The sequence below is a fragment of the Phyllobates terribilis genome, unplaced genomic scaffold (assembly GCF_046119375.1).
Source record: "Phyllobates terribilis strain yellow unplaced genomic scaffold, ASM4611937v1 Scaffold_119__1_contigs__length_5224398, whole genome shotgun sequence".
Lineage (NCBI taxonomy): Eukaryota > Metazoa > Chordata > Amphibia > Anura > Dendrobatidae > Phyllobates > Phyllobates terribilis.
Window position 1 is genome coordinate 2,089,222 of NW_027362879.1, and position 26,981 is coordinate 2,116,202.

The following is a 26,981-nucleotide window of genomic DNA, read 5'->3' on the forward strand; positions in this document are numbered from 1 at the left end:
GTCGCTTTTAAAGTAGAAAAAATGGCGGCTCAGTCACTGTTGAACATATGGGAAAATCCCCCCTAGAACTTAAGTCTCCTTGGGGGATAATTCAACCCCAATTATACATAAGGACTGTGATATAATCATAATAGAACCTGAAGAAAAAGCAACATTTGTAAAGAACTGTCCAACAAGCAGGGACACACTTCTTCCCATACACTCACGGATCACCATGTTTTTGAAGAATTAGGGTTTGGACCACAGGATCTTCAACTTGTAACATCCCGAATGTGATCCCAGTGTATTTCATATATGATCCCCTCATTCATATCGAGCCAGTGAAGGGTTTATGAATCTTGAATAAAGTGCACAGTACCTCGGGCTACCACCCTTAACTTGGCAGGGTATATCATTGAATATCAGGATCTGGAGATATTTGTGGATACTTCCCAGGCTGCTGGTTTATTGAAGACGTCAATTCAGAAAGGTTTATTAAATTGCTGTTTTTATTCGATGCATTTCAAAGTGACAAGCACTTCTTCTTCAGGAAACAACTGACTAGCCCAGAGGAAGATGGGGGGTAACTCGGTACCCGGGCCTTTAGCCTGGCCTTTAGGGATGTCGCGGTGGTCGGCTCCCGGGCCCGTACCCTGGGCCTCTCTTTAAAAAGGGGTTGATGTTTTGGGTTAAGTTTATAAAAGAAAGAGTTCGTGACGCCACCTGTGGTTTCTGGTGAGGATCACCAGCGCTGCGCGGTCCACTGAGGCTGATGATAGGGCAGCTTGATGGTATTGCTCTCCACAGGTAGAGCTGGGCCTCAGGGCAGTATAGGAACGGGGATGCAGGACAAAGAGACTACGCCGGGCCAGAGCAAGAACAGGGACGGACACGATAATCGCTTCAGTACCTTTTACTGGTGGAATTTCAGGCACTCCCCAGAGCACTGTAGGGTGAAGGGTGTATGTCCGGATCCTCCCCAATGAGCAGGTTTTGGGCCTCCTGGTTCTTGCTGCTGCGTAATAAGTTCTGACCTGCCTGGAGCTAGGCCTAACTTTGTCTCTGTCCTGCGCTGGCTGACCTTGTGGTAGGGCCTTCTCTTGGAGTGCACGCTCCCGACTTACGGGGCCTATGTGTCTCCTGGCTCTGTTACGTATCAGTACTTTAGCGATCCTGGAACCTGTAGTTCTCCAGGGATTCCGGTTTATCTTGCTGGGTCGTGGAGATCCCGGCAAGCTTCGGACCCGGTGTCCGGTAACTGATTCTCCTTCTGGGGTGAGCTAGTTAAGCTCCTCTGTCCCCTATGTACTAACTCTCTACTCCTTCGCCTTCGGCCTACTCAGACCCTCAATAGGCCACTCACACTAACGGCAGCGAGCCGCGGCTCACCGATCTTATGGTGCCGGCACACCTACAGCTCACCTCACTGAGCTACACCGAGTCTTGATCTGGATAAGCTCCACTGCAGGGTAGGATGCAGGAGCTGGAACAGGCTGTTGTCCTCTGAGGTAACACGTCTCAGACTGCACTGGACTCACTGCTAAACCAGAATAGACTGTCTGCAACTCACACAGACTGTAGTCTCAAGACTAACGGCTGCCTGGCTCCACCTTCCCTTATATATCTCCCTAAGGAGCTCCCTCTGGTGGTCTGAGGTGGAAGGTGGAGATGTGTGAATGGTTATGGGGGCCTCTTGTGGAGGAATCCTTCAGTACACCCTTCAGGGTCTGTGTTGCCAAGCACAGCTGGGCTTCACACAACCACATACAGACAAAATCGTGCAAGACAGTTTAAGGCTTGAGTTTTGAATTAAGGCTCCAAATCAACATATGACTGTCTGAGTTGTGTCAAAATTCACTGGATTGGCACACGATTACATCAGAAAATAACAAAATTGTGTGTATGTCAGTTATACAAAGAAATTCCTCCTAAAAAATGCATCACAATTCATATACTATAAACCTATTCGACATTATTTAAGAATTGTATATATATAAGTTCAAATAAAATAAATGTATTTATTCACTTATTCTAATAGCAGGAGTTGGGCTAGAACCTATGTCTCTATAGGGAAAACCACTGTGTCCTGTGTTCTTTACTCGTTAAGCCACTATGTGTATTTAGGAATTAACAGAAGATTAAAAAGAAAAGCAAATCCAAGGGTCGGAGAAAAGTTTGTAAAAAACTTGTAATTCATTGTATGTCAAAAAATTCTTGTTGTATTTATTTTATTTAATGTCTTTTTGATGAGCTAAAATGCTCTTATCCGAATTCCTCTAAATGTTATTTTAGTTTATTATATTTGTTACAGTCCATTTGTCGTGTTTCATATCTCAGAATATTATTTTGTGTCATTATACTGATATCAGTGTGTTTTATCAATTCCTGTATAATTTTTTTAGAGGGAAAATAAATATCATTATAAATTAATTCCACGCTTCCTTTTTTAATTAATTAGTTTCTCATACAATGTGATGGTGAAATATGGGGAGAGAGCGTGGTTTACCTCTGTCCATGAATATGGCCGCTGGAGTAAATATATGGCCATGTGCTTAACTTGGAAGGATTTCATCTGCTGAGGGGTCACCTAGGGCAGCGGTGACGTCACGGGGGGATCCGGTCAGGGAGATCTTTCTTTTTACTACAAGCCTTCGTTATCAGGGACTGTAGGTAATAGAGGACGGGGAACATCAGAGGAATCCCGTGCTCGCTACATGGATTCTCTCGGAAGGTAAAACAGTAGTGACTGGAATTACAATGAGTGGAGTTTTATACTCTGAGAAAAAAAGACAATCACTTCATGGAGATCTAAATGCTTGATGGTCCGGGGGTTTGATAAAATTGTGACATCTAAAAAATCTACATAGGATATTAAAAGATTATCATTGTACCATAGTTATATGTCTTAATAAATCATAGGAAATATATATAAAAGAATTAAATATTAAAATCTGAAAGGTCGAGGGTTTTATCTAAAAGAATTACTTTATATCAGTTGGTTAATAAAACCATGTCACAGATCATGGATAATATTGTTGTAAATAGATATTACAATAAAATATCTTATTAAAAGATCATCTAAATTATTACAATTAATACTAATGTTAAGGGAGCTTCCACATCAGGCTTTCTATCTCCAAAATGACCATAGATGTAGATTTCTTACCATCTAAAGGAACATTTCAGAGACTTCATTTAATCCATGGGGTTTCATACTGTTCAGTCTCTATATCCAGTAAATCTCCTTCCTGTTCAGTTTCTGAATGTGGTTCGGCCTATTAGCACTAATATATTCAATTGGACTAATTTTCATTTTTTATACTCATTATTGCGTTCTATTGTTCAGAGTCGAGATAAACCATGTTTAAGGAAACCCCTACGATATTGTCTCTATGTGAATGAATTCTGCTGTGCAGCGGCTGAGTCCTTCTACCACATATTGGTTATAGCTAGGAGTTGTTATTTTTGCTTAGCGCAGTCTGGAAGGTGAATACAGCGATATGAATAGGATGATGCTCGTAAACGCACCGAGGAATAGTCCGGCCGTCCTCCGAGACAACCGAGGCAAGTGACGTCTGACAATGGAAAAGCAGGATGACCAATAAGTGCTACAGATCATAAGTGTAAGAGATCTGATGTAGTGGTGACAGTAAAAGCCGATGCTAACTGTTGATTAAGGAAGGATATGGTGGAAGACCTATAGGACTAACTAGGATATAAACGATTACCAACTGTGATCTAAATAGCTTCCTACATATGGAGACTGTAGACTGCTGATTTACTATACGATCAGTGTTGGTCCATTTGAGCAGTCCCTGTTGATTATGTACTGCATAATTCCCTATATCCTAGTCCCTATATACCAGTTATGTACAGTATAATTCCCTATATCCTAGTCCCTATATCCCAGTTATGTACAGCATAATTCCCTATATCCTAGTCCCTATATCCCAGTTATGTACAGCATAATTGCCTATATCCTAGTCCCTATATCCCAGTTATGTACAGCATAATTGCCTATATCCTAGTCCCTATATCCTAGTTATGTACAGCATAATTGCCTATATCCTAGTACCTATATCCCAGTTATGTACAGCATAATTCCCTATATCCTAGTCCCTATATCCTAGTTATGTACAGCATAATTGCCTATATCCTAGTACCTATATCCCAGTTATGTACAGCATAATTCCCTATATCCTAGTCCCTATATCCCAGTTATGTACTGCATAATTCCCTACATCCTAGTCCCTATATCCCAATTATGTACAGTATAATTCCCTATATCCTAGTCCCTATATCCTAGTTATGTACAGCATAATTCCCTATATCCTAGTCCCTATATCCCCGTTATGTACAGCATAATTCCCTATATCCTAGTCTAGGACAAATAAAAATCTGAATACTGAATGATCAGAACGCACGGAATAAGATTGGACTGAGGACTGGTCCCCAAGAATTATAATAATTAATTGATATACAACCATCAATATAGAAGCACAAGCACTTTAGTAGTTATGGGTTATGTAACCCTTCACTGAAAGAATTCCAATATCCAGTACTGTGTGTTTTTAAAGTGTGTGTGTCCTTCCGTTATATCTAATAAGTGAAATAAAAGTTATGTTTTATTTTTAGGTCTATATTCGGGATCTCTATTTGCCCTTGGCAATCTGTGTGTGTATTCAGTAAACCCTAAGCTGACCTCTGAACAGATTTTTCTAGTGTATGGATAAAATCAATATCAACCCTACAATTCACAGCCACTTCACATAATGTCCGCTTTTATAATGGATATAACTGTTTGTGTCAACTTTAAAAAAAAAGGTTTTCGTACATATGGAATATTCCTTAATAAAAACACATTTATATCCCAAGAAGGAAATACCCCAATTATTAGAAATTATGTAGCTAATAAAGGATTGCATGTTATGGTTACAATTGTCCCATATAAAGAACGGGTCATCAATGAACCTTTTATATAAAGTTATATACTTTTTCCATTTATTATTTTGAATAAAAATCTCCTCAAATACCCCTATGAATAGATTTGCGTAGGTTGGTGCGACCTTTGAACCCATCGCAGTGCCTCGCGCCTGATGGTAATGTTCACCTTCAAATGTAAAATAATTATTTTTTAAAATAAAGGATAGCCCTGTGTAGATGAAGGATTTGTCTACTGGACAATCTGACATCGGTCAAATATTTTTGAAACATGTCAATCCGATATTATTTAATATATTAGAATATAAAGATGATACATCTAATGTGAGAAAACCATAATTCGGTTCCCATTGTATCTCATGTAGAAGTTGAATTAGTTGTGTAGAATCGTTTAGATCGTTAGGTAATTTTGACACATGATCCTGCATTATGTTGTCAATATATTCTGACAGATTGCTCGTCAGAGATCCAATGCCTGATATTATAGGTCTTTCAGGGGGATTGGCAAGGCTAATGGATTTTTGGAAGGTGATAACAGAAGGGAGTAGTGGGATTTTTGATTAAGAGAAACTTTTTTTCTTTTAGATTTAATATATTTTCCTCCATTGCTCTGTTGATCAAACTATTATTTATTAGCATCACTTTAGGTAAAGGGTCTGAGGGAATTGTCTGATAGTATTCCACATCTGATATTATCCTGTATGCTTCTCTGCAATAATCTGTGCAGTTTTGTATTACTATATCCCTTCTTTATCAGCAGCTCTAATGACTAAGTTGTCATTATTACATATATAATCGGCTTATCAAGTCTGTCTGTCCGTCCAGGAAATCCTGCGTCGCTGATTGGTCCGGCCACGGCCAATCAGCGACGCGGGCTTTCAGAACAAGTCGGGAGATAGCAGGGCTGACTCCGCCTATGTGGTCATGTGACTCACCAACCGCCCATGACGTACTGAACATGTTTTGTCAGTCACAGTGTGTGATGTACTTCTGTCATGTTTAATGAATACGTTCTGTCAGTCACAGTGCGACATAGTTCAGTCATGTTTACTAAACACGGTCAGTCAGAGTGTGATGTACTTCTGTCACATTCAGTGAACACGTTCTGTCAGTCACAGTGTGATGTACTTCTGTCATGTTTCATTCACCGTGGTACGCGGAACAGGAGACCCCTGGCTGTAGGCGCAAATAGTCGTGATGTAAGCGGAAGCAAGAGCCGGCGGCATCCGGGGGAATTACGTGCTGGCTATAAGTCGTCAGCGATGTTGTCACAAGCAGTACTGACAACATGACGCAATTACAAAATTCATTAGGGGCCCCGGGGGGATACATTGGGGGGTTAATTTAAAGTAGTGCACAACCCATTTAAACACTGCTACGCTGATTAGTCGCGCCCGGTCGGCCTCATACATATTCTAGAATACCCCATGCGTTAGAATCGGGCCACCATCTAGTTATTACATAAGGATTGTAGGGCTTTTTTTCTCAGATATTGAAAGATTATTTTTATTTTTTGTGGTGGGCCTCCTTTAATTGTAAGTTCTTTCAATTTATCAAGAACTATATCATGGAAGGTGCTAATGTGATGTCCCTTACTCTCGATCGGATAAAAATGGGATTTTGTTTTTATGTTCACATGAAATTGTAAATCAGTTTGTGATGAAGATAAAACAGGCTGTTCTCTCACTTTATTTATTGTAAAATGTTTTTTCAGTCGGTCGTTTTCCTTGTAAATACCTGAAGAAAAAAAGATCAAAGTCTTTGGGTTTGTTTGTGGGACAAAAGGAAAGTCATTTTGATAACATTCATTTCTCATCATTTGAAGGCTTGCAAGAGATGTCAAAAGCAATAAAAAAGGATTTTGGGGGTATGTCAAAAGTAAAAGAAAAGTCAAAGATGCTATAGGATTTTTACAGGATGAAAATGGAGAAATGGTAAGAGAGGATGTTGAGAAGGCCGAACTTTTTAATTCCTATTTTGCATCTGTTTTCTCTCAGAAAGAAAATGTAACATCAACTGATCTTCACTGTCCTTTTAGAGGAATAGAGGAATCCAAGTTATCTGTAAACAGAAAGATTGTGAGGGAATATTTAGCTAACATAAATGAGTTCAAGTCTCCAGGTCCAGATGAATTACACCCCAGAGTACTGAAGGAGATCATAGAAGAAATTTTAGAACCACTCTCCATAATCTTTGAAAATTCTTGGAGAACAGGAGAAGTCCCAGAAGACTGGAGAAGAGCAAATGTTGTTCCTATCTTCAAAAAGGGGAAGAAGGTGGACCCAGGGAACTATAGGCCGGTGAGTCTGACTTCTATACCAGGAAAGATCTTTGAACAAATTATTAAACAACATGTATGTAAGTACATGGATAAGAATGAAGTGATTAACCAGAGTCAGCATGGGTTTGTAACTAACAAGTCATGTCAGACTAACTTAATTTCCTTCTATGACAGAATCAATGACTGGGTGGATCAGGGAAATGCTGTAGATATAGTATATCTTGACTTCAGCAAAGCATTTGACAAAGTATCTCACACCATCCTTATTGAAAAAATGACCAAGTATGCAATGGACCAGGCAACTGTTAGGTGGATTCATAACTGGCTTAGTGATCGGACTCAAAGGGTGGTTGTAAATGGCTTCACATCCAGCTGGATGAATGTCTCAAGTGGGGTACCACAGGGCTCCGTCCTGGGACCTGTATTGTTCAACATCTTTATCAATGATTTAGATGAAGGAATTGAGGGTAAACTGATTAAATTTGCTGATGACACAAAGCTAGGAGGGATAGCTAATACTAGAGAAGAGAGAGAGAGGATTCAAAAAGACCTAAATAAACTGGAGCAGTGGGCAGCAACCAACAGAATGGTTTTTAACAGGGAAAAATGCAAAGTACTACATCTGGGCAATAAAAATGAAAAAAGCATATACAGAATGGGAGGAATAGAGCTAAGCAACAGTACATGTGAAAAAGACTTAGGTATACTAATAGATCATAGACTGAACATGAGTCAACAGTGTGATGCAGCAGCAAAAAAGGCAAATACAATTCTGGGATGTATTAACAGAAGCATACAGTCTAGATCACGTGAAGTCATTATCGGTCTTTACTCCTCTTTGGTCAGACCTCATCTGGGATACTGTGTACAGTTTTGGGCACCACATTTTAAAAAAGACATAGACAAACTGGAGCAAGTTCAGAGAAGAGCGACCAGAATGGTGACTGGTCTGCAAACCATGTCCTATGAGGAACGGTTGCAGGATTTGGGAATGTTTAGCTTGCAAAAAAGAAGACTGAGAGGAGACTTAATAGCTGTCTACAAATATGTCAAGGGCTGTCACATTGTAGAAGGATCATCTTTATTCTCATTTGCACAAGGAAAGACTAGAAGCAATGGGATGAAACTAAATGGGAGGAGACACAGATTAGATATTAGAAAAAACTTTTTGACAGTTAGGGTGATTAATGAGTGGAACAGGCTGCCACGAGAGGTGGTGAGTTCCCCTTCAATGGACGTCTTCAAACAGAGGCTGGACAGACATCTGTCTGAGATGATTTAGTGAATCCTGCTTTGAGCAGGGGGTTGGACCAGATGACCCAGGAGGTCCCTTCCAACTCTACCATTCTATGATTCTATGATTCTATGATAAAAGGTAGTCCGACAGATTAAAAATATTTGTGGGTATTATTGTTTGGGGCTTGGGGTTGGTTTATTTTCCCTCTTTTCTTTTTTTTTTCGCATTCCTCTAATAGGTTTTTTCTTTCCCCTGGTTTGGGGGAGAAGTTTTGGTTAATTGCCCTTTCTTGGGAGACTCAGCCCAGGGTAAAAAGGTACCAGACCTTTAGTACCAGTATTGTCCACTATAATAGTATTGCTTGTTTTTTTAGTAGAGGAAACAATGTCTGATGTAGTGTCATATATTGAGAGGTCCAGTAGTGGAGTGGAAATGGGATCTGAGAATTCGATTAGAGCAAGAGATTCAATTTCATTAGGTGGAATTAGACTTTTATTTAAATTTATTGCCTCTAGTTGTCTCCATTTTATTTTTACTTACACATGCTCTTTCCCTTTCTTCATTTATTCTATTTGTAGTCTAATGTTGTCTAGATGTTTTTTTGCATTAAGAACCAAAATGAAGGTAGAGGTTTTCCATTCAGAAGATGGAAGTAGTGTATTTGAATTTTGTATAGGAGGAGTGTTTGTCAAATTTGTTCTCCTGTTCACAGTACTTTTTGCAGATTCAACTGTTGCAATTGATAAAGGTTCAATTCTATTTGGTAGGACTTTCTCAATTATTTTGTTATTTGTTATCTTCGGTTCAATCTTATTATTTTCATTTTTTTCAACATTTTTTTATCTGTATCAATACATTCATTAGCCTTGTCCTTTAGTTGTATAGGAAGAGAAATTTTAGATTTTTGTTCGATCACTCAGGGAACACTTTGTGTTTCTTTCTTTTTTTATAATAGGATAATCATCCCTGTCTCGTTGCAGTTTTTTTCGATTTATTCATTATTGGCTCATGTTCCAATTGTAATATGGATGTGATAGTGTTAGAATTTTTTTTTTTATATTATGGATGAGATTCAAACCTTAATAGGTCCTTTTAAACAGCTTTTTATCTTAATCAGACATAAGTCTACATTTGTTAAGCCAAGAGAAATCCTCTATTCTGTTTGTGTTGACTTGTGAATGTATGTGTATTTCTGTGGCTGGTCAAGAAGGGCATACGATTATTTGTATAAAGCTGAATATTGACGTCTCTTGGTTTTTAAACAATGATGTTTGTTACTATGCTAATTGCATATTGTACTAACGTCATCTACATGTTGATTTACAAGAGCCCCCTGCTATACCAACTATATAAATTGATTAAATGCTCAAACAATGAGACATGAGCCCTGTGGAATAATACCCTCCCTAATCCTTGACCTGTGGATGTGTACGTGATAGGACAACTGTAACTATTTAAGGGACATATGCCTCTGTAGCAGTGAGAATTGAAAGAGAGAATCAAAAATCAGTCAGAGTCTTCAGGGCATCAGCTTGGTAGCATGGCTCAATCCAGAGAGACACAGATTTCGATTATACATGATTCTAGCCTAAGTATGTACGGCCCTGACTGGAAGGATACGGATCTGCTCCATTGGGGGAGACCAGGTTGGGACGATGAAGTCACCTGGCCCCATGGATATGTTGTTTGGGGTTGCCAGGTGGGACCCTCTGGTCGCCTGGAACTCATAGAAACTCTTGGCGAGGCAAGAGTGGGACCCTTGGGTCTTCTGGCCTTGTACCTCGATGTACTGTCAGCTTCCAAAGCTTGCTGCTACCTCCTCTCTATGGGTGCCCGCCAAAAGCGGGGGCCACTGGTTGAGGTAGTTGGCCCTGGAAGTCCCAAAATCACAGTTCTATCCCTGGTGGGTAAGCGGAAGGACAAGACTATGTAATGTTGTACCATCTTGGGTGTTTGATGGGACTGTTCTGTTTAATGTCCGTTTGGTGGTTCAATAAAATATTGCCACACTGCTTTACTCTCACACTGTGTTGTCTGAGTAGTATGCCAACGGAAGACCCAAGGTCTTCACAGTCTTTAGCTAAAGAAAGAACTATTTCAGTTGCAGTTTCACACAATTGTGTTCTCTTTTTATGTAAACATGTTAACATAATGTGCAGACAATTATTTAAATTAGAGTCCCATTCAAGTGTAAACGTATTGTCATTAGGAAATGTTTCTAGAACTGTCCCTGTCCATAATTGATCCTCCTGTTTGCCTAATAGTTTGTAACATGAGCTGTTCCCTTGATGTTAGTCGATTGTAAAAGTATTCCATGATGTAGCTATATAGATAATTCCCTCTGCAGCCAGGCTCTCCTTTGACAATTGCCAGACTGGGAGACGATTCCAAAGTACTGCTGCTGTATCCAAGAAAAAACACTAGGGGGAAAGTAGCGCAAATAGGGTCTTACCCAACAAACATTTAAGAGTATTTGTATCAGATTGTGCTAACCTGATCTGTATTCTTTTCTTTGGCGTTTTAAGTTTGATGTTCAGCTGCTGCGGATCCATGGGTTTGTCAAAACCGATTAATATCAGGATCTGGAGAAATTTGTGGATAATTCCCGTGCAGCTGGTTTATTGAAGACGTCAATTCAGAAAGGTTTATTAAATATAATAATTGAATATGGAACGTGCAGATCTCTCAGATGTTTTTGATGTCAATGAATTTGGCTCTTTGTTTCTGCACTTCTATAGAATAATCTGGAAATATCTAGATTTTGGACCCATTGATTGTTACATCTGGGTGATCCCTTGGCTGTTGCAGGATAATATCTCTGTCCCGGTAGTGTAAAACTTTAGCCAGCACAGTTCTTTGTGGAAGCCCAGGAGGAAGATGAGCACCCTATGAGCTCATTCTACAGCTTATAGGAGGGTTAAGGTTTTAAGCCTGATAATTAATTTCAGCCAGTTTTCAAAGAATTCAGTAGGAAAGGAGCCTTCTATTATTTCAGGCACACCAATAAGTGGTATATCATTGAGCCTTGACCTATTTTCAAGATCATCTGTTTCTGCCAGCAGTGCTGATATTTGCTATTCTGCAAGCCTGTTCTCATTGCTTGTATCGGCTATCTGGTCCTCAATGACGCTGACTCTGCCTTCCACTGCCCCTGCTCTATTTTCTGCAGTTTGTGTCGTATACCTGCTATCTCATCTTTAAGACCACCAAAATGTACATTGAAAGCAGATGGAGAGAATTTACAATGTACTACTGCAATGAAAAGGTCTTTTAAAGTAGGTTCCTCAGGTACCTGTATGTCCCACTGGTGCAGACTAAGCTGTGAGGCAGTGAGTATTGTGCCACATGCAATTTTGTGGTCTTTTCATCCCCTTCAACGCGGCTGCCTCTCCCATCTCCTGCACAACTAACTCCTCCACTTGGAGCCCATGCACAGGTGTGGGGTAGCTGCTATAAGAAGGCCACTGGCACCTGCTGAGACCTGTGTTTCTGTGCAGGCAAATTGCTACAGCCTGGCCACCACTTCCTCGTCTCCCCTGCTCAATCTGTCTGCAGCATGACGACTGGTGTCATCTTGGAGCTGAGAGCCTGCTTCTCCCGTAGTCTTTATGTGGCTTTTCCTGGTCATTTTTTTCCCCTGGAGCAAAGTACCTCCACATTCAGAAAGTTAACTGGTAGATGGATGACGAATTTCAGGATGGTCGTCAGGTCCTTTATCGGATAAATAGCTAGATGCTCGGCCGGAGCTCTTACGTCTGCTTGTTCACATATGTTATCAGGGTTGTTGCACAAAAGTACTGCTGCTTTCTGTGTGAGTGGGATAGTCGTGCAAGAGAATATTGCTACAAAAAAAGGGACTGGCCTCTCCGACATTCACTTCAGCAAGGGAGTAAACTGTCCTGCATCCAGAAGTTGAGGACCCACCTAGGCAATGGTGGTAACAAAATCTTATCAAGTTGGGCCTAGTGAAGAACTTTGTAAAGGCTATGGATAAAAATGTAAAAGCATTCCTGCATCTGATTGATAATTTTCCAAGGTTAAGTGAAGCAAATATAAAAGAAGGAGTCTTTATTGGACTTCAGATTCGTAAGCTTCTTCAAGATGAGGAGTTTCTTCATTTGTTGCAGGGCAAGGAAAAGCTGTATGGTTTACATTTGCTTTTGTGGTAACTAACTTTTTGGGAAACTCGAGCAGATACAGTAACTATGAAGAATTGGTGTTATTTCTCCTCAAAACATATAAGGATCTTGGCTGTAACATGTCCTTAATGATTAATTTCTGACATTCTAGACTTTTCTTACACCAAACTGTGGAGTAGTGAGAGACGAGGATGGTGAGAGATGTAACCAAGGTATTGCAGATATGGAGACAAGATATCAAGGAAAATGAAATCCATCAATGCTTGCAGATTACTGTTGTATAATTTTAAGAGAGGACCCGATACAGGAGTACAAGAAACAAGCAAAAAACAGTTGTCACTGAATGAGGACTAATTTTGTAGTGCAATTTCTGTAACTGTTTAAAATTCGCAATAGGGTTTAGACAGGTTTTAGTTATTTGAATTGTTTCTACGTTTTCTCTAAATAAATATCAGAAAATTGGCATAACAAAATATTCTGCATCTGTATATTTACAAAAATAATAATGTTTCAAAGTACTGAAACTTTTATTATTAATTATATGTAGCAGTAAAAGGAAAACTCATTGTACAATTTGAATTCAGGAGGTCAAACTCATTAAGAAATGGCTCAGTTCATAGCGGAACCTGACAACTTTTAAAAATATGTAAAACAAATGTTACATGATCTGAAAGGTCCATGAGCTAGGTTCTTCAGCGGCTCAGTCAGGATGTGCAGCCTCTGTAAAGGTCCCGGTACTTTCCTCTCCTCCTCTGCACCAATCAGATAAGTGTGGGGCTTGAGGAGAGAGCAGTTCTCTCACTGATCAGGAAGGACACTGTCTCATTGTTCTCGGTCACAGGAAGCTACCTCCAGTGTATAGGACACACTCATTCTTTAGCAAGATTTTTTCTTGCTAAAAGTGTGTCTTTTCAAGTAAAACATTTTCCACATTAAGGATATAAAAAAGGCGTCTCCCCTCAGTGACTTCTCTGATGTCTATCAACATGTGCTTTCCGGTTAAAAAATTTCACACATACTGAACAGGATTAAGGCTTATCCCCTGTGTGAGTTCTCTGATGTCTAACAAGAGCTAATTTGTTGTTAAAACATTTCCCACATTCTGAACATGAAAAAGGCTTCTCCCCTGTGTGAATTCTCTGATGGTTGATAAGACTTGATTTCCCTGCAAAACCTTTCCCACATTCTGAACATGAAAAAGGCTTCTCTCCTGTGTGAGTTCTCTGGTGCTTAACAAGATTTGATTTCACAGTAAAACATTTCTCACATTCTAAACATGAAAAAGGCTTCTCTCCTGTGTGAGTTCTCTGATGTGCAACAAGATCTGATTTCTGCTTAAAACATTTCCCACATTCTGAACAGGAAAAAGGCTTCTCCCCTGTGTGAGTTCTCTGATGTTTGATAAGACATGATTTCCCTGTAAAAACTTTCCCACATTCTGAACATGAAAAAGGCTTCTCCCCTGTGTGAGTTCTCTGATGTATAACAAGATGCGCTTTCCGGAAAAAACATTTCCCACATTCTGAACATGAAAAAGGCTTCTCCCCTGTGTGAGTTCTTTGGTGACTAAGAAGACTTGCTTTCTTGTTAAAACATTTCATACACTTGAAACAAGAAAATCTATTCTTTGCTGTGTGAATTTTTTGATGTTTAAGAAAAAACTTTTTGAGGGGAAAACTATTTCCATATTCTGACTGTGCAATTGGCTTCTTCGCTTTAGGAGCAGTTGGTTTTTTAATGCTTATTTTGTGACTTTGATTTTCCTTAGTAGTTGGTAATGCATCTGAAGATAGGACCTGTTTCAAAGAATCAGATGACACATCTTTGCTGTGAAGGGATGATGGTATATTTGGAGTAATGGCATTCACTTCAATTGTATCCTGTGAGATCTCAAGCTCATCTGATTTGAAAATTGAAGATGTCAGCTGTCCCTCTGATCTCCTAGTACAGTCATCTAAGTAAAAAAAAAAATATTTGAATAAAATATTCTTGAAATTTATATTTTTTAACATTTCTACTTAAACTGTTGGTACAAATGGCAAGTTATGTAAAAATATTGAATCATTCACCAAGACAATGACAGTTCACAGCCTAATAGAAAACCTCATAGCATGAACCAGTAGAGCTTGGTGTTCAACTGTTTGTTCATTCTGCTTCCCAAATATGAAATATGCGAAAATGATACCAATAAAATTTTTTACTCATCTCACAAAAAAACAAGCCCCACTCAGGTCCATCGTCTGTCAATGGAAAAACAGAGGTTTCCACATCATTAGTGGCTCAAAAACTCTTGAAAAGCAACATGGCTTCCATAAACCAATCCAGCAAAATCCGCTCTTCCAAAGTCAAATATGCTCCCTACTTAACTCAAATGCAAAGCACCACACCCTACTAAAGCTCATGCATAATGCTGGAAGCTGCCTGATACAGCCTTGTTCTCCGCTGGTTAAGTCCTCTGTGTTCAGCTCCCGTGTTGTGTATTTTCTTCTTAGTTTCTTCTTGTGATCCCAGCCCGTTTACTGACTACTATTGTGTTTTCTGATTTTGTATTTTCTCTGCCCTCCTGGTTCTGATCCTGCAACCTGACTATTCTTCTTGTCATCTCACACCACAGGACAGCAGGCAACACCAAGTCCAAGCCTAGGGGTCTTTGTGCAAGTACAGATCCATGTAGAGGGGTTAAAGGGTGATGGGCAAAACTTTGACTATAGACAATAACACATCTAATGAAAAGATCAAAAAAAAAAAAAAAGTAACTAGTGGTGAAACCTCTCTGGGATAATTAGAGTATGCTACCTGGTAGCTCCTGGCAATTTAAAATATAGAAAGGGCCAATATTTTCTGTCAGATGAGTATCAAGAAGAAATATACATTTAATGAGAACTTTTTATAATAGTGCAGAGCTGAGGTGTCTTACATTTAGAACTCGGGCATTTGAAAGAGGCAATGGAGACCTTTTTTGAAAGACTACCAGGGAGTTACAGACTCACATAAGTGAGGCAGGCCAATCCCACCACAATCAAACTATCATACAGAATGAACCTGTAAAAAAAAAAAAAAAAGACCGAATAAAAAAACAAGTAACATCCCCAACAAGAATGTATGTTTGGGGGTGGGGGGGGGGAGAACTCCAACACTAAACTAGAGTTGCACTTATTTATGCTAGACCGTTGGAGCTACTATAAGTCCTGACCAGAAGAGTAGAGAAAGTATTAGTGCTCCCCATTTCAGGATAAATTGCATCTAAATTCTTTAGGATCGATAATATAATTCATGACGTGGAGTGAATCCATGAAACCAGGGCTCGAGTCATGCCAACATATCTTCTGCAGACATGAATACATTTTTTTACAGCCATCAGCCACTCACAGCTTAGAGATATATCATGGCACAGGTGTAATGTTTTTTGTATACTTTATCTATTTGAAGTTATTTAGTTTAAAAAGAAATTGAAAAGTCAGGGTAAAGGGAAACTCTGTTGTTATTATACAAAAATTCACACATGGCTTTAACTGCATGTTTAATGTTGCCGATCATAAAAGTGAAGTTTGGCCAGAAAGACTGGACCAGGTCTTGTAGGGACCATATGAGCACATTCAGCAGCACAGAAGGGAGAGAAGGTAGATTCATCCAATAAGATATCAGGGTTCTATGAAGCCAAGAGCATCATTACCCTCCGCTTTTTCTCACAGGCCCATCAGAATATTTTTCTTCAAGTGATTTTCTAACTTGTCAACACTTTCTACATATGCTGTCATTTGGATTGGTAGTTTACAGATCTGGGAAGGTAAGAGTCAGGATCTTCTAATTTCAGTTGGTAGGTGGATCTTCCAAGTTGTAAGTTCTATAGAAAAGGAGTTTCAATGTCCAAAGTCATTTGAACAGTTTTTGGTGGAGGACAATGTTTTGTTTTAGATGCAAAATGATGATCACACGATCGTGATACAGCTGGACTACATGACCGGTAAATCAGCCACAGCCTGTGACTGAGAAGAATCTGTGACTTTTCTGCATTTAGTGGTTACTACTCACCTGGGTAGTCATATGTAGGAATCTCCTCTTTACACCGCTCATCACCCCTCACATATGTCTCTGTAGTATTAATATGGGTCAGATCTTCACCCTGAAAGAAATATTGTACAAGTCGCAGACAGATGGAGAAGTCACATCTATGATCAGTAGTGATGAGCGAGTACCGTAATATTCGTAATCGCTATACTAGTAACGAGTACTTTGTAATAATCGCGTATTCGTTCCGAATATCGAGTACAATGTAAGTCAATGGGAAATGCGAGTAATTTTCTGCTGGACCCTACAAAGGGTTCTGGGGGCCTAAGGAAAAGGCTGAAATGGATGGGAAAGTGATGAAACAGAATGGGAAGAGCCTGGAGAATGTGCCTGCATGCATTTCTGATTCACATATGGTTTCTGGGAATAAGTTTGCTGCAGTATTACACCACTTTTACAGACACACAAGAACAACTACCAAACCTAACCTAAATTGCATTTAACAGGCCAAAAAGATTAAGAAACTGTTTTTCCTGCACAATCACTGGTATATAAAGCTAAATAAACCAGAGAAACCTAAAAAATATCCTTTTAGCCTTTGTTCACACATACTGTTGTGGCTTTTTTTCGCCTTTTACAATTGGGAGGGCCCTGACTGATAAATTTTGTAGGTCCCTCCGTCATACATCATTTTTAGTTCGCTATTCCCCAGCACTTTAGAAGCACAGCTAGAAACCAAAAGTAGGTATGTAGATCCTTGACCTGAGAGGCCTCAGGTGCCTCTGGGACAGCTGTTACTTAGACATTTGGGCGGTCCCTCCATCATTGACACTCAGATAGTGGAATACATATTCAATAGCAGTTTACAATGTGCCCATTGTAGCGTTGGGCTTGACCCTTCTCCTCCTCCTCAACCACCATGTGATACTGTGGCCCTAAATTCAAATGTTCAGAGGCCCTGCAGTAGGCAGGAAAGCGGAGTTTTGTGAGAGCCCTTGTGTAGCCCTGTAACATACATTTTGAAGTGCACTCCTCTAGAGATTTTGGAGGTCCCTCTTGTGTACATGAGAGTGCCCTAACTTATTCATATTGTAGGGCCCTCACTCTATTATTTAACTCATTTAAGGGCAGAGACTACAGAGAAAAAGGCCAAGAGACATGGAGTACTAGAAGGTAGCAGTGAGTGCGGCCTGCGGTCCTCAGGTTTGGCTGAACTCTTTGAACCGGAAAAATAAAGCTTCACTAGTCAAGTCAACTGGATGACGAGCTCAAATATATCACTTGTGCAAGTCAATGGACAAAGGATATATGGTGCCCCCCACCAGGATGGGTTGGAGAAGCTTCTCCAAATGGCTCAGAGATTTTGATTGTCAATATTCCCCAGATTATATAGGAAGAGAAGACTTCTTGATACTGTACTACTTGGTCCACTGCAGAATATGCATCGTATTTCCAAAAATTACTCCTGGGGGCTGTGTCATAGGCACAGGGAGATTCCTTTACAAGGGCCTCCCTTGTCAAACATTATCTACGATGGAGTACTATAGTAGTTGTGGCCTCCAATAACAAATATTAGTTTGGTAGGACCACTGTACATTTCAGATTTGTCCACTGCACAATGTGCATAGGGTTTGCGTCATTGTTGATGCAGGAAGCCACCATCCCAAGGGCCTCCAATCACAAATAGTAGTTAGGCTAGAGTAGGAATACTGTCCTTGTTTGTCCACGGCACAATCTGCATAGGGTTTGTAAAAATTAGCCCTATGGGCTGAGTCATGGTTGACGCAGGGAGCCACCATCCCAAGCGCCTCCAATCACAAATAGTAGTTAGGCTGGAGTAGGAATACTGTCCTTGTTTGTCCACTGCACAATCTGCATAGGGTTTGAAAAAATTAGCCCTATGGGCTGAGTCATGGTTGATGAAGGAAGGAAACGGTTTCTTATGGGAAGGGGGTGACGTTAACAGCAGTAGCATTAATCTGCATTTTTGGTGAATTTAGTTTGGCTTGCTGTCATCTGGAGGGATTAAAAACTGTGGAGATATCCAGTTCTTGTTTAATTTAATCAGAGTAAGTCTCTCTGCATTTTCCGTGGAGAGGCGTGTGCACCTATCAGTGATGATTGCCCCAGCGGAACTGAAAACACGCTCAGACACCACACTAGCAGCCGGACAGGCCAGCACCTCCAAGGCATATAAGGAGAGGTTGGGCCAAGTGTTCAGTTTAGACACCCAATAATTAAAGGGAACTGAAACATCAGAAAGGACGCACATATGATCACTTAAGTAGTCGTTGACCATGTTCTGCAACTTAGCCCTCCTTGGCATTGTTACAGGCACAGATAGCCCTTGCTGTTGTGCTGGTTTATTGAAAATTGCCCAATTTGTGCACATTTTCCTCCCACCTCCGTTGGAGCTGGTGTTCGTGTACCTCCCCATCAACCCTTAGTGTTCAAATGAGCTGGTACCTCTGCCACCAGCATTGTCTGAGGGTGATGTTTTCAGCAACTGATCTACAATGGCCCTCTTGAACGATTCCATTGTAAAACTCTTTGGTGATTCCAAAAGGAGAGAAGGAAATTTCTCCTTGTACCATCGATCGAGAAAGCTGGCCAAACAGTATAGGTTGTTGGATAAAATGTGTATCACGCGAGGGTCTTGCCTCAGACACACATGAACTGCGCCATGTGAGCCAAGCTGCAAAAAGGCAAATGTTCTGTGTCCCCAACAGTAGAAAAAGTACCCATCTTCTCCTCACACTAATTCGCCTCCTCCTCCTCCTCTCCAGCCCATCCAGCCTGGACAGACATGACAGCCTGGACAGACATGAAGCTTGGGTTGGGTGTCCCCTCTGTAGCATTACGAGTCCCCTCGGTAGCACAGAAAAACAAGTCTTCTCCCTCCTCATCTTCCTCTTCATCACCCATTGTTGCCTCAGAATATTGACTGGGCTGGGTAGTAACACCCATTGGGAAATCTGGCTCCATACCAACATGCTGGGCACTCAAAGCTTCCTCTTTGAGATTATGCAGTGATTGTTTCAAGAGACACAGCAGCGGGATGGTTATGCTGATAATAGCCTGATCACAACTCACGAGGTGCAGTACTCCAAGTTGAAGAGGAAGTGAGACTGGCGATCGATGGGCTTAGACTCAAAAAGTCTCCAGGTCTGGATGGCTTAACATCCGAGTTCTTTAGGACCTTTAGGGACTCTTTAGTCCCCCTCTTGACTCAGGTGTTTAATGAGTGTCTCTCGGGCACTCTGCCGAGATCATTAAGGAGGTCAGCTTTGATCATTTTGTCGAAGGTTAAGGATCCGTCACGCATTGAGAATTGGCATCCCATAGCACTTCTCGATGTGGACAGGAAGATTTTGGCTAAGATACTTTTCAACCGGCTTTTTGAAGTTTGCACCCCGGCTCCTTTCAGAGGCTCAGCACTGTTGTGTTCCTGGCCGTAGCACTTTTAGTGCTGTTCTTGTTGTCCGAGAGGCCGTGGAGCAAGGCCTTTGGAAGGAGTTCTTGCTGACCCTGAATCAGGCAAAAGCCTTTGATCGGGTTAACCATGAGTACCCCTGGTCCACTCTTTTGAGGTATGGTCTGCCTGGAGGGTTTGTGGACTGGCTTAAGACCTTGTACGCAGGGGCTGAGACTTTCCCTCTGGTAAATGGTTGGATTGGACAACCTTTCAGGGTAGGATCTGGTGTCCGTCAGGGCTGTCCTCTTAGCGCTTTGCGCCTTTGCAATTGATCCCTTCCTCAGAAGGATCGATTGTGGATCGTTGGCAGGGGTGCGGATGGGCAGGGTGGCGCCGGAGGCTATCCTGAGAGTAGTGGCCTACACGGACGATGTCACCGTCTTTGTTTCTTCGCAAGAGGAGGCAATGGTGGTGATGTCAGAAGTGGAGCACTACTCGGAGGCATCCAAGTCCAAGGTCAACCAGGATAAGTGTGAAACTCTCAAGCTGGGAGGTGGAGATCCCGGGTTTGATCTTCCGGACACCCTCCCCGAACCCAAAGAACACACCAAAGTCCTGGGCACCGTTTTCGGCCAGGGTGCTTACCCTATGAGAAACTGGGAAGGCAGAATCAAAGGTGTCGCCCAAAGAGTGGACCAATGGAAGGGTTGGTCTTTGACCCTGAGGAAAAGGGTTGGCCTGTGCAAAGCTTTCCTGCTCCCCTTGTTAATCTACCTGGGCAGTGTCTGTGTCTTGCCAGAGTGTCTCTGGACACGGGTCTACAGTCTGTTCTTCCAGATGTTATGGGGGAATAGACTGAACCTAGTCAAGTGGGAGGTCACTTACCGCACGATGAGACTAGGGTGGTTGTATATGGTGAACCCTGTGGTGTTCCTAGTAAACAACTTCTTGAAAGTTAACGTGGCAAACCTCTGGAAGGAGAGGGCTCCTCTGTGGTTATTATCCTGCAAAGGATGGTTTCAGCCTTTCTTGCAGGAATAGGAGAAGATTGAAGGATCTTCGCACACCGCATGGGCATCTCCCGACTTATGCTACCCCGGTTCTGAAAATGATCCACCGGTGGGGTCTGGGAATGTGAGGTCCCTCCCGAGGAAAATCCTCGATAGGAGGGTCTTGCTTTCTCATTTTCAGAGTCCATTGGTCCTCAAGGACTGCCCAAGTCGGGATCTGGAGGTTGGGTTGAGTTTGTTAAATTCTAGCAGGATCCCCAGGAAGTACTGGGACTTAACTTGGCGCTGCTTCCAAGGTAAGCTGTAAGGGGCAATTTGAAGTACAGGAGGTCTGAGGACAGGAATTGCCCCCGAGAGGCTTGTGCTAACATGCTGGAAAGCATGGGAGCATTTCCTGCTTCATTGTCCCTTTTAATACAGAGGTGTAAAACAGGGTGGGAGCTTCCATTGGTTGGCCGCGGCTTGCTACTCTGTCCTATGCCGAGTGGGCCTATGGAGCGTTCAGAGACCTTGGGAGATGGGACCGAACCACTTTATTCATAGTAAGTGTAGTGGTCAAGTATTTCACATGGAATGCACGAGTTTTAATTTTGACGCAGAGTAAAATCCTCCGTGTAGATGAAGTTTGTAAGAACATCCTAGGTGACTTGGTGAAGGTACCTGGCACTCCAAGATACGGTGAAAAGATTTTTTAGGAATTTATTTACATGATTCTTCAAAATTAATTTGACATATCGACCTCATACGGCCTTCATCAGAACTGTAAATTAATCAGCAAAATATAATGTGAATATATAACACATTCTCAAAATATACAACATAATAATCAATTTATATAAGAATCCAAGTTTGTATAGTAAGTGCATATTGCCTATACAAAAAAAATATATAATAGATGAGAGCAATTCATGATATGGAGGAAAATGGCTAAATACATTTAGTGTGATTTACAGACATATAACTATACATTGGAGGCATCAACAAGAAATTGGAATACATGTCATCGTTACCAGGATGCTGCCCAGTGGATATATAGGTATGTAGGTTGCCTTTGCCCTGGCCTCTGCTCAACTTGGTATGGCAGACTACAATGTTTTTCTCTGAAGGACTTTCAGAAAAAAAATTCCACACAGCAGCTGAATGCCCCCTTGCCCTGACTTGGCGCACAGCGGGAGTGCTCTTGGGAACAGTTGACCCAGCTCTCACTCTGGGAAAACCACGACCCCTTGGTGCCTGTGTTGGTGCTACATATCCATCTTCCTCTGTGTTGCTGTCATGGCTATGCATGCCAACGGTCCAGGTTGGATCAGTAGACTCATCATCGACCACCTCATCTTCCATCTCATCCTCCTTCCTAGTTAACATTGTAGGCTGACCTGATAGCAACTGTGTCTCATCATCATCAGCCTCCACCTATGGAGACAAAAAATGATGTTCCGCCAAGTGGCTTTCTTCTGGCCATAGGTCCTCAAATACTTGAGCATCAACGCACGCCACCTCCTCTTGTCCCTCTTCAATGCTGCACGGTGATAGGCCAGAGCCAACCAAAGGATACGTACCAAACAGATCCTCGGAGTGGCCAAGCTTGGTGTCATATGTCTTCTGTGACCGATAGTGGCGGGAGGAAGGAGAACCAGCTTCAGGATTGGATGAGCCAGCCTTCTGTGTATCCACAGTAGACTGTGTGGTCGTGGAAGATTTGTTGCTGCTTGACAAATGCATAGAGGCCTTGTCTGCTATCCAAGACAGAATCTGCTCTCGCTCTTGTGGCTTCCACACACGTTTACGTTCCAGACCGGAATTTTTTTCCAGGAACATAGTGGATGCATCAAGCTTCTTCTGACCTGACACAGACTGAGTGCCTTCTCGCGCACCACTGAAAACACCACGTCCACATCCCTTAATAGCAGACTTTTTTGGCATTTTGGGTTTTGTTGACAGATTTTCAGATGTTGATGGCACAAACCAAGCTGTCACAGCCAAAATAGTGGTTAAAATGGCCTGGTGCATGCTTTGTAGCAGGCAGTAGGAAATGTTTGGACTACTGCTTTGTGTAGGGCGCCAAACACCTTTTTAAGTGGACTAATGTGGACAGCAGAAGCCAGGCTCTGACCCCTAAAACAGCAGGGAAAATAGACCGGTGCTAAAAAAAAAAAAAAGGCAGCACAAAATGCTACTTCTGTGTGTGCTGGAAAAATATTGCTTTGTGTAGCAACGGCGTCTCTGCCCTTTGCCAGGCAGAGATGCCGTCCCTCTCACCTCCTCGCTCCCCGAGCGGCGTCCTCCAGCGCTCCTCTTCCTGCTGCCGTCCTAAGGAGTCCCCGGCCAATAGCCCGAGGACCTCCCATATATAAGGCACCTACTCCAAAATGGAGGTGCCCGAGCAACAGTCGATGCACAGTATACACTGTGTTCCAAATTATTATGCAAATAATATTTTCTCAGATTTTCCCAAATTACCTATATGAATTGCAGTCATTGTAATTTTCCAGTCAAATAACTATTAGAGTACAATTGAAAGGTTTTTGTACAAACTGCCTATGATAACAGTATATTTTTAAAAAAATAAAACACGCAAACTGCACTCAAAATGCATGTTCCAAATTATTATGCACAGCAGAGTTTTCAACCTTTTCATTTTAATAAAGAACAAAAAAATGGTCATGTTTGCAATTATAAGCATTAGCAGGTTATTACAAACTGAAATCAAACAGTTTTCACCTCAAAACTTTATTCTAGGTGATGTCACATTTGCACATAGGACCCCTTGTCCGAAAGGAGCTTCTGAACTCTCTCGTCCATTGAATTTGTCAGGTTTTGGATGGTTTCTGCTTTAATTGTTTTGCATGAGGACAGAATACCCTCCCAGAGCTGTTGCTTAGATGTAAACTGCCTCCCGCCATCATAGACACTCCTTTTGATGATGCTCCAGAGGTTCTCAATGGGGTTAAGGTCAGGGGAGCATGGGGGCCACACCATAAGTTTGTCCCCTTTTATGCCCATAGCAGCCAGAGATGCAGATGTGTTATGTGCAGCATGAGACGGTGCATTATCATACATGAAAATGATCTTGCTGCGGAATGCACGGTTCTTCTTCTTGAACCATGGCAGGAAGTGCTGTTTGAGAAACTCCACATACATTATGGAGTTCATCTTTACCCCTTCAGGGATCCTAAAGGGGCCGACAATCTCTCTCCCTATGATTCCAGCCCAAAACATTACTCCACCTCCTCCTTGTTGGCGCCGTAGCCGTGTTTGCATGGGGTGTCCATCAACCAGCCATCCTGCACTCCATCCATCTGGACCATCAAGCGCTGCACGGCACTCATCGGTGAACAAAACAGTTCGATGGTCCAGATGGATGGAGTGGGCATAAAAGGGGACAAACTTATGGTGTGGCCCCCATGCTCCCCTGACCTTAACCCCATTGAGAACCTCTGGAGCATCATCAAAAGGAGTGTCTATGATGGCGGGAGGCAGTTCACATCTAAGCAAAAGCTCTGGGAGGGTATTCTGTCCTCATGCAAAACAATTGAAGCAGAAACCATCCAAAACCTGACAAATTCAATGGACGAGAGAGTTCAGAAGCTCCTTTCGAACAAGCGGTCCTATGTGCAAATGTAACATCACCTAGAATAAAGTTTTGAGGTGAAAACTGTTTGATTTCAGTTAGTAATAACCTGCTAATGCTTATAATTGCAAAAATGACCATTTTTTTGTTCTTTATTCAAATGAAAAGGTTGAAAACTCTGCTGTGCATAATAATTTGGAACATGCATTTTGAGTGCAGTTTGAGTATTTTATTTTTTTAAAAATATACTGTTATCATAGGCAGTTTGTACAAAAACCTTTCAACTGTACTCTAATAGTTATTTGACTGGAAAATTACAATGACTGCAATTCATATAGGTAATTTGGGAAAATCTGAGAAAATATTATTTGCATAATAATTTGGAACACAGTGTACTTACCTCTGCTTCAGCCCTCAGGTCCCGTTGCCAGTCTGACTACTGTTCCAGTCTGCCAGCCTGACTACTCTCCAGTCCGACAGTCTGTATTCTGTTCAACCCGCCAGTCTGTCTATGGGCAAGTCCGCCTGCTTACCAGGAAGCACCTGCCAGTTACCTGCCTGCTACCTGCCGTGCCTGCTAGCCCGCTCACCTGGGAGCACTCGCCTGTTACCTGCTAGCCTACCTGGAGGCTTGGCCGTCACTTGTCGTGACCACCTGATAGCCTACCTGGAGGCTCCTGCTGTCACTTGCCGTGACCACCTGTCTGCTAACCTAGAGACTTCAGCCTGCTTGGCCGTCACTTGCCGTGACCACCTGATAGCCTGCCTGGAGGCTCCTGCTGTCATTTGCCGTGACTGCCTGTCTGCTAACCTAGAGACTTCTGCCTGCTTGCTGTGCGCATCTGCTGTACCGGTCAGTCCCAGCCATCTGACCCGTGGGAGTCACCTGCTCTCTTACAAGGTCGTCCCCAGAGTAGCACCTGGTCCCTCTGCTCGGTCCCTCCCTGGTCACGGAGTCGTTAGCCGCTGTACGACCAGGGTCGGTTCGAGTTGATACTTAGCCACGCCCCTCTGGGTCCCTCCTTGCACCGCAGCACAGAGGTTGCACCACCCGGACCCGTAACACTTTGCCTCTGACAAGAGCTGTTTTAATATGGACACTGGAAGAACACTACCTAATACACAATCTCTCCCTCCTTGTACTCTGACTTTGTTGTGTGCCTTCAGCTCTGAAAAGAGCTATTTTTTGGTGGTATTATGGAGCTAGTGAGCGGCTCCTTTCAACACATAACTAGTATACACTGCAGGTAGCCCTTAAAAGGGCATTTGTTTTATCAAGAGACCTAAACACTCTCCCTAGCAGCTCAGCAATCTCTCCCTATGCTTATAGAATGCAGGCTTCAGACGCAATGTGCACAAAATGGCGGCGGCAAGGCTTTAATAGATCCTATGACGCTGGGCGGCCAGCTAAACACAGTAATGCCACAACCAAGATGTCTGCGGCATTACTGTGATTGGTTATGAAGCCCAGCATGTTTAGTGGCTGCAAAAGAGGCGCCAAAACTGCAGGGCGGGACATCCGAATATAGCGAGGCGAGTACACAAATACTCGCAATATAACGAGTAACATAAATACCGTACTATCCATGCGAATAGCAAATAGCAACGAATACACTCGCTCATCACTAATGATCAGCTCTAACCCAGCCATCTCCACTATTCTCATTATACAAGTATAAACCATATAATTCTGGTGGATAAAATAAGACCGAACACAAGACCTTCACAGCCGTATACACATCACAGGAGAGATCTCATGACACCTCCTCTCCATGTACCTGATGATCCTGAGGAATATTGGGATCTTCTTGTTTATAGTCCTGTGGAAGAAGAGGACGGGGACATATCTCTGGTGTTGTCTTCTTATCGGATAGATCTAGAGGAAGCACATACAGGGACTGAATTCATTCTTTACATATAGACAATTATAGGCTGTGTGTATTAAGTCCTGTCTATTACCTGGTGATGTGAGGGGCTGAGGAACCTCCATAATGACGTCCTTGTACAGATCTTTGTGTCCTTCTAAATACTCCCACTCCTCCATGGAGAAATAGACAGCGACATCCTGACATCTTATAGGAACCTGACCCATACAATGATAGAGTTAACCCCCAATCCCTTCATAGCTTTACTAGAAAATGTCCCAGTATTCCTCATTCCTAGCAGTGTCACCTCTCCAGTCAGCAGCTCAATCATCTTGTAGGTGAGATCTAGGATCTTCTGGTCATTGATGTCCTCATGTATCAGGGGGTGAGGTGGAAGCTCCGTGATTGGGCTCAGGGTTCTTCCCCATCCCTCATACAAAGGGTCCTGACAGCGCTCACTAGAGGTCTTCTTCACTACTGTGTAATCCTGGTTATGGAGAGACACATTAATAAATCTCACTACAGACATTTCCAG

The 26,981-nt window shown here is 42.0% G+C and overlaps 2 protein-coding genes and 1 pseudogene across 2 annotated transcripts in view; 2 read left to right on the forward strand and 1 right to left on the reverse strand.

The window, feature by feature from the left end:
- Window positions 1-12,827, forward strand: part of LOC141201564 (uncharacterized) — a 61,904-nt pseudogene extending 49,077 nt beyond the window's left edge.
- The window catches only part of LOC141201588 (uncharacterized), a 194,857-nt gene that overhangs the window by 71,789 nt on the left and 96,087 nt on the right, over window positions 1-26,981 (forward strand). The gene's annotated exons all lie outside the window — the stretch shown is intronic.
- On the reverse strand, window positions 12,882-26,975 carry LOC141201565 (uncharacterized). Its single transcript, XM_073663558.1, has 5 exons — window positions 26,754-26,975; window positions 26,541-26,664; window positions 26,360-26,457; window positions 16,610-16,700; window positions 12,882-14,531 (listed from the first exon to the last, which is right to left on the reverse strand). The coding sequence occupies exons 1-5, from the start codon at window positions 26,973-26,975 to the stop codon at window positions 13,606-13,608; spliced, it is 1,461 nt and encodes a 486-aa protein (XP_073519659.1). The 3' UTR covers window positions 12,882-13,605.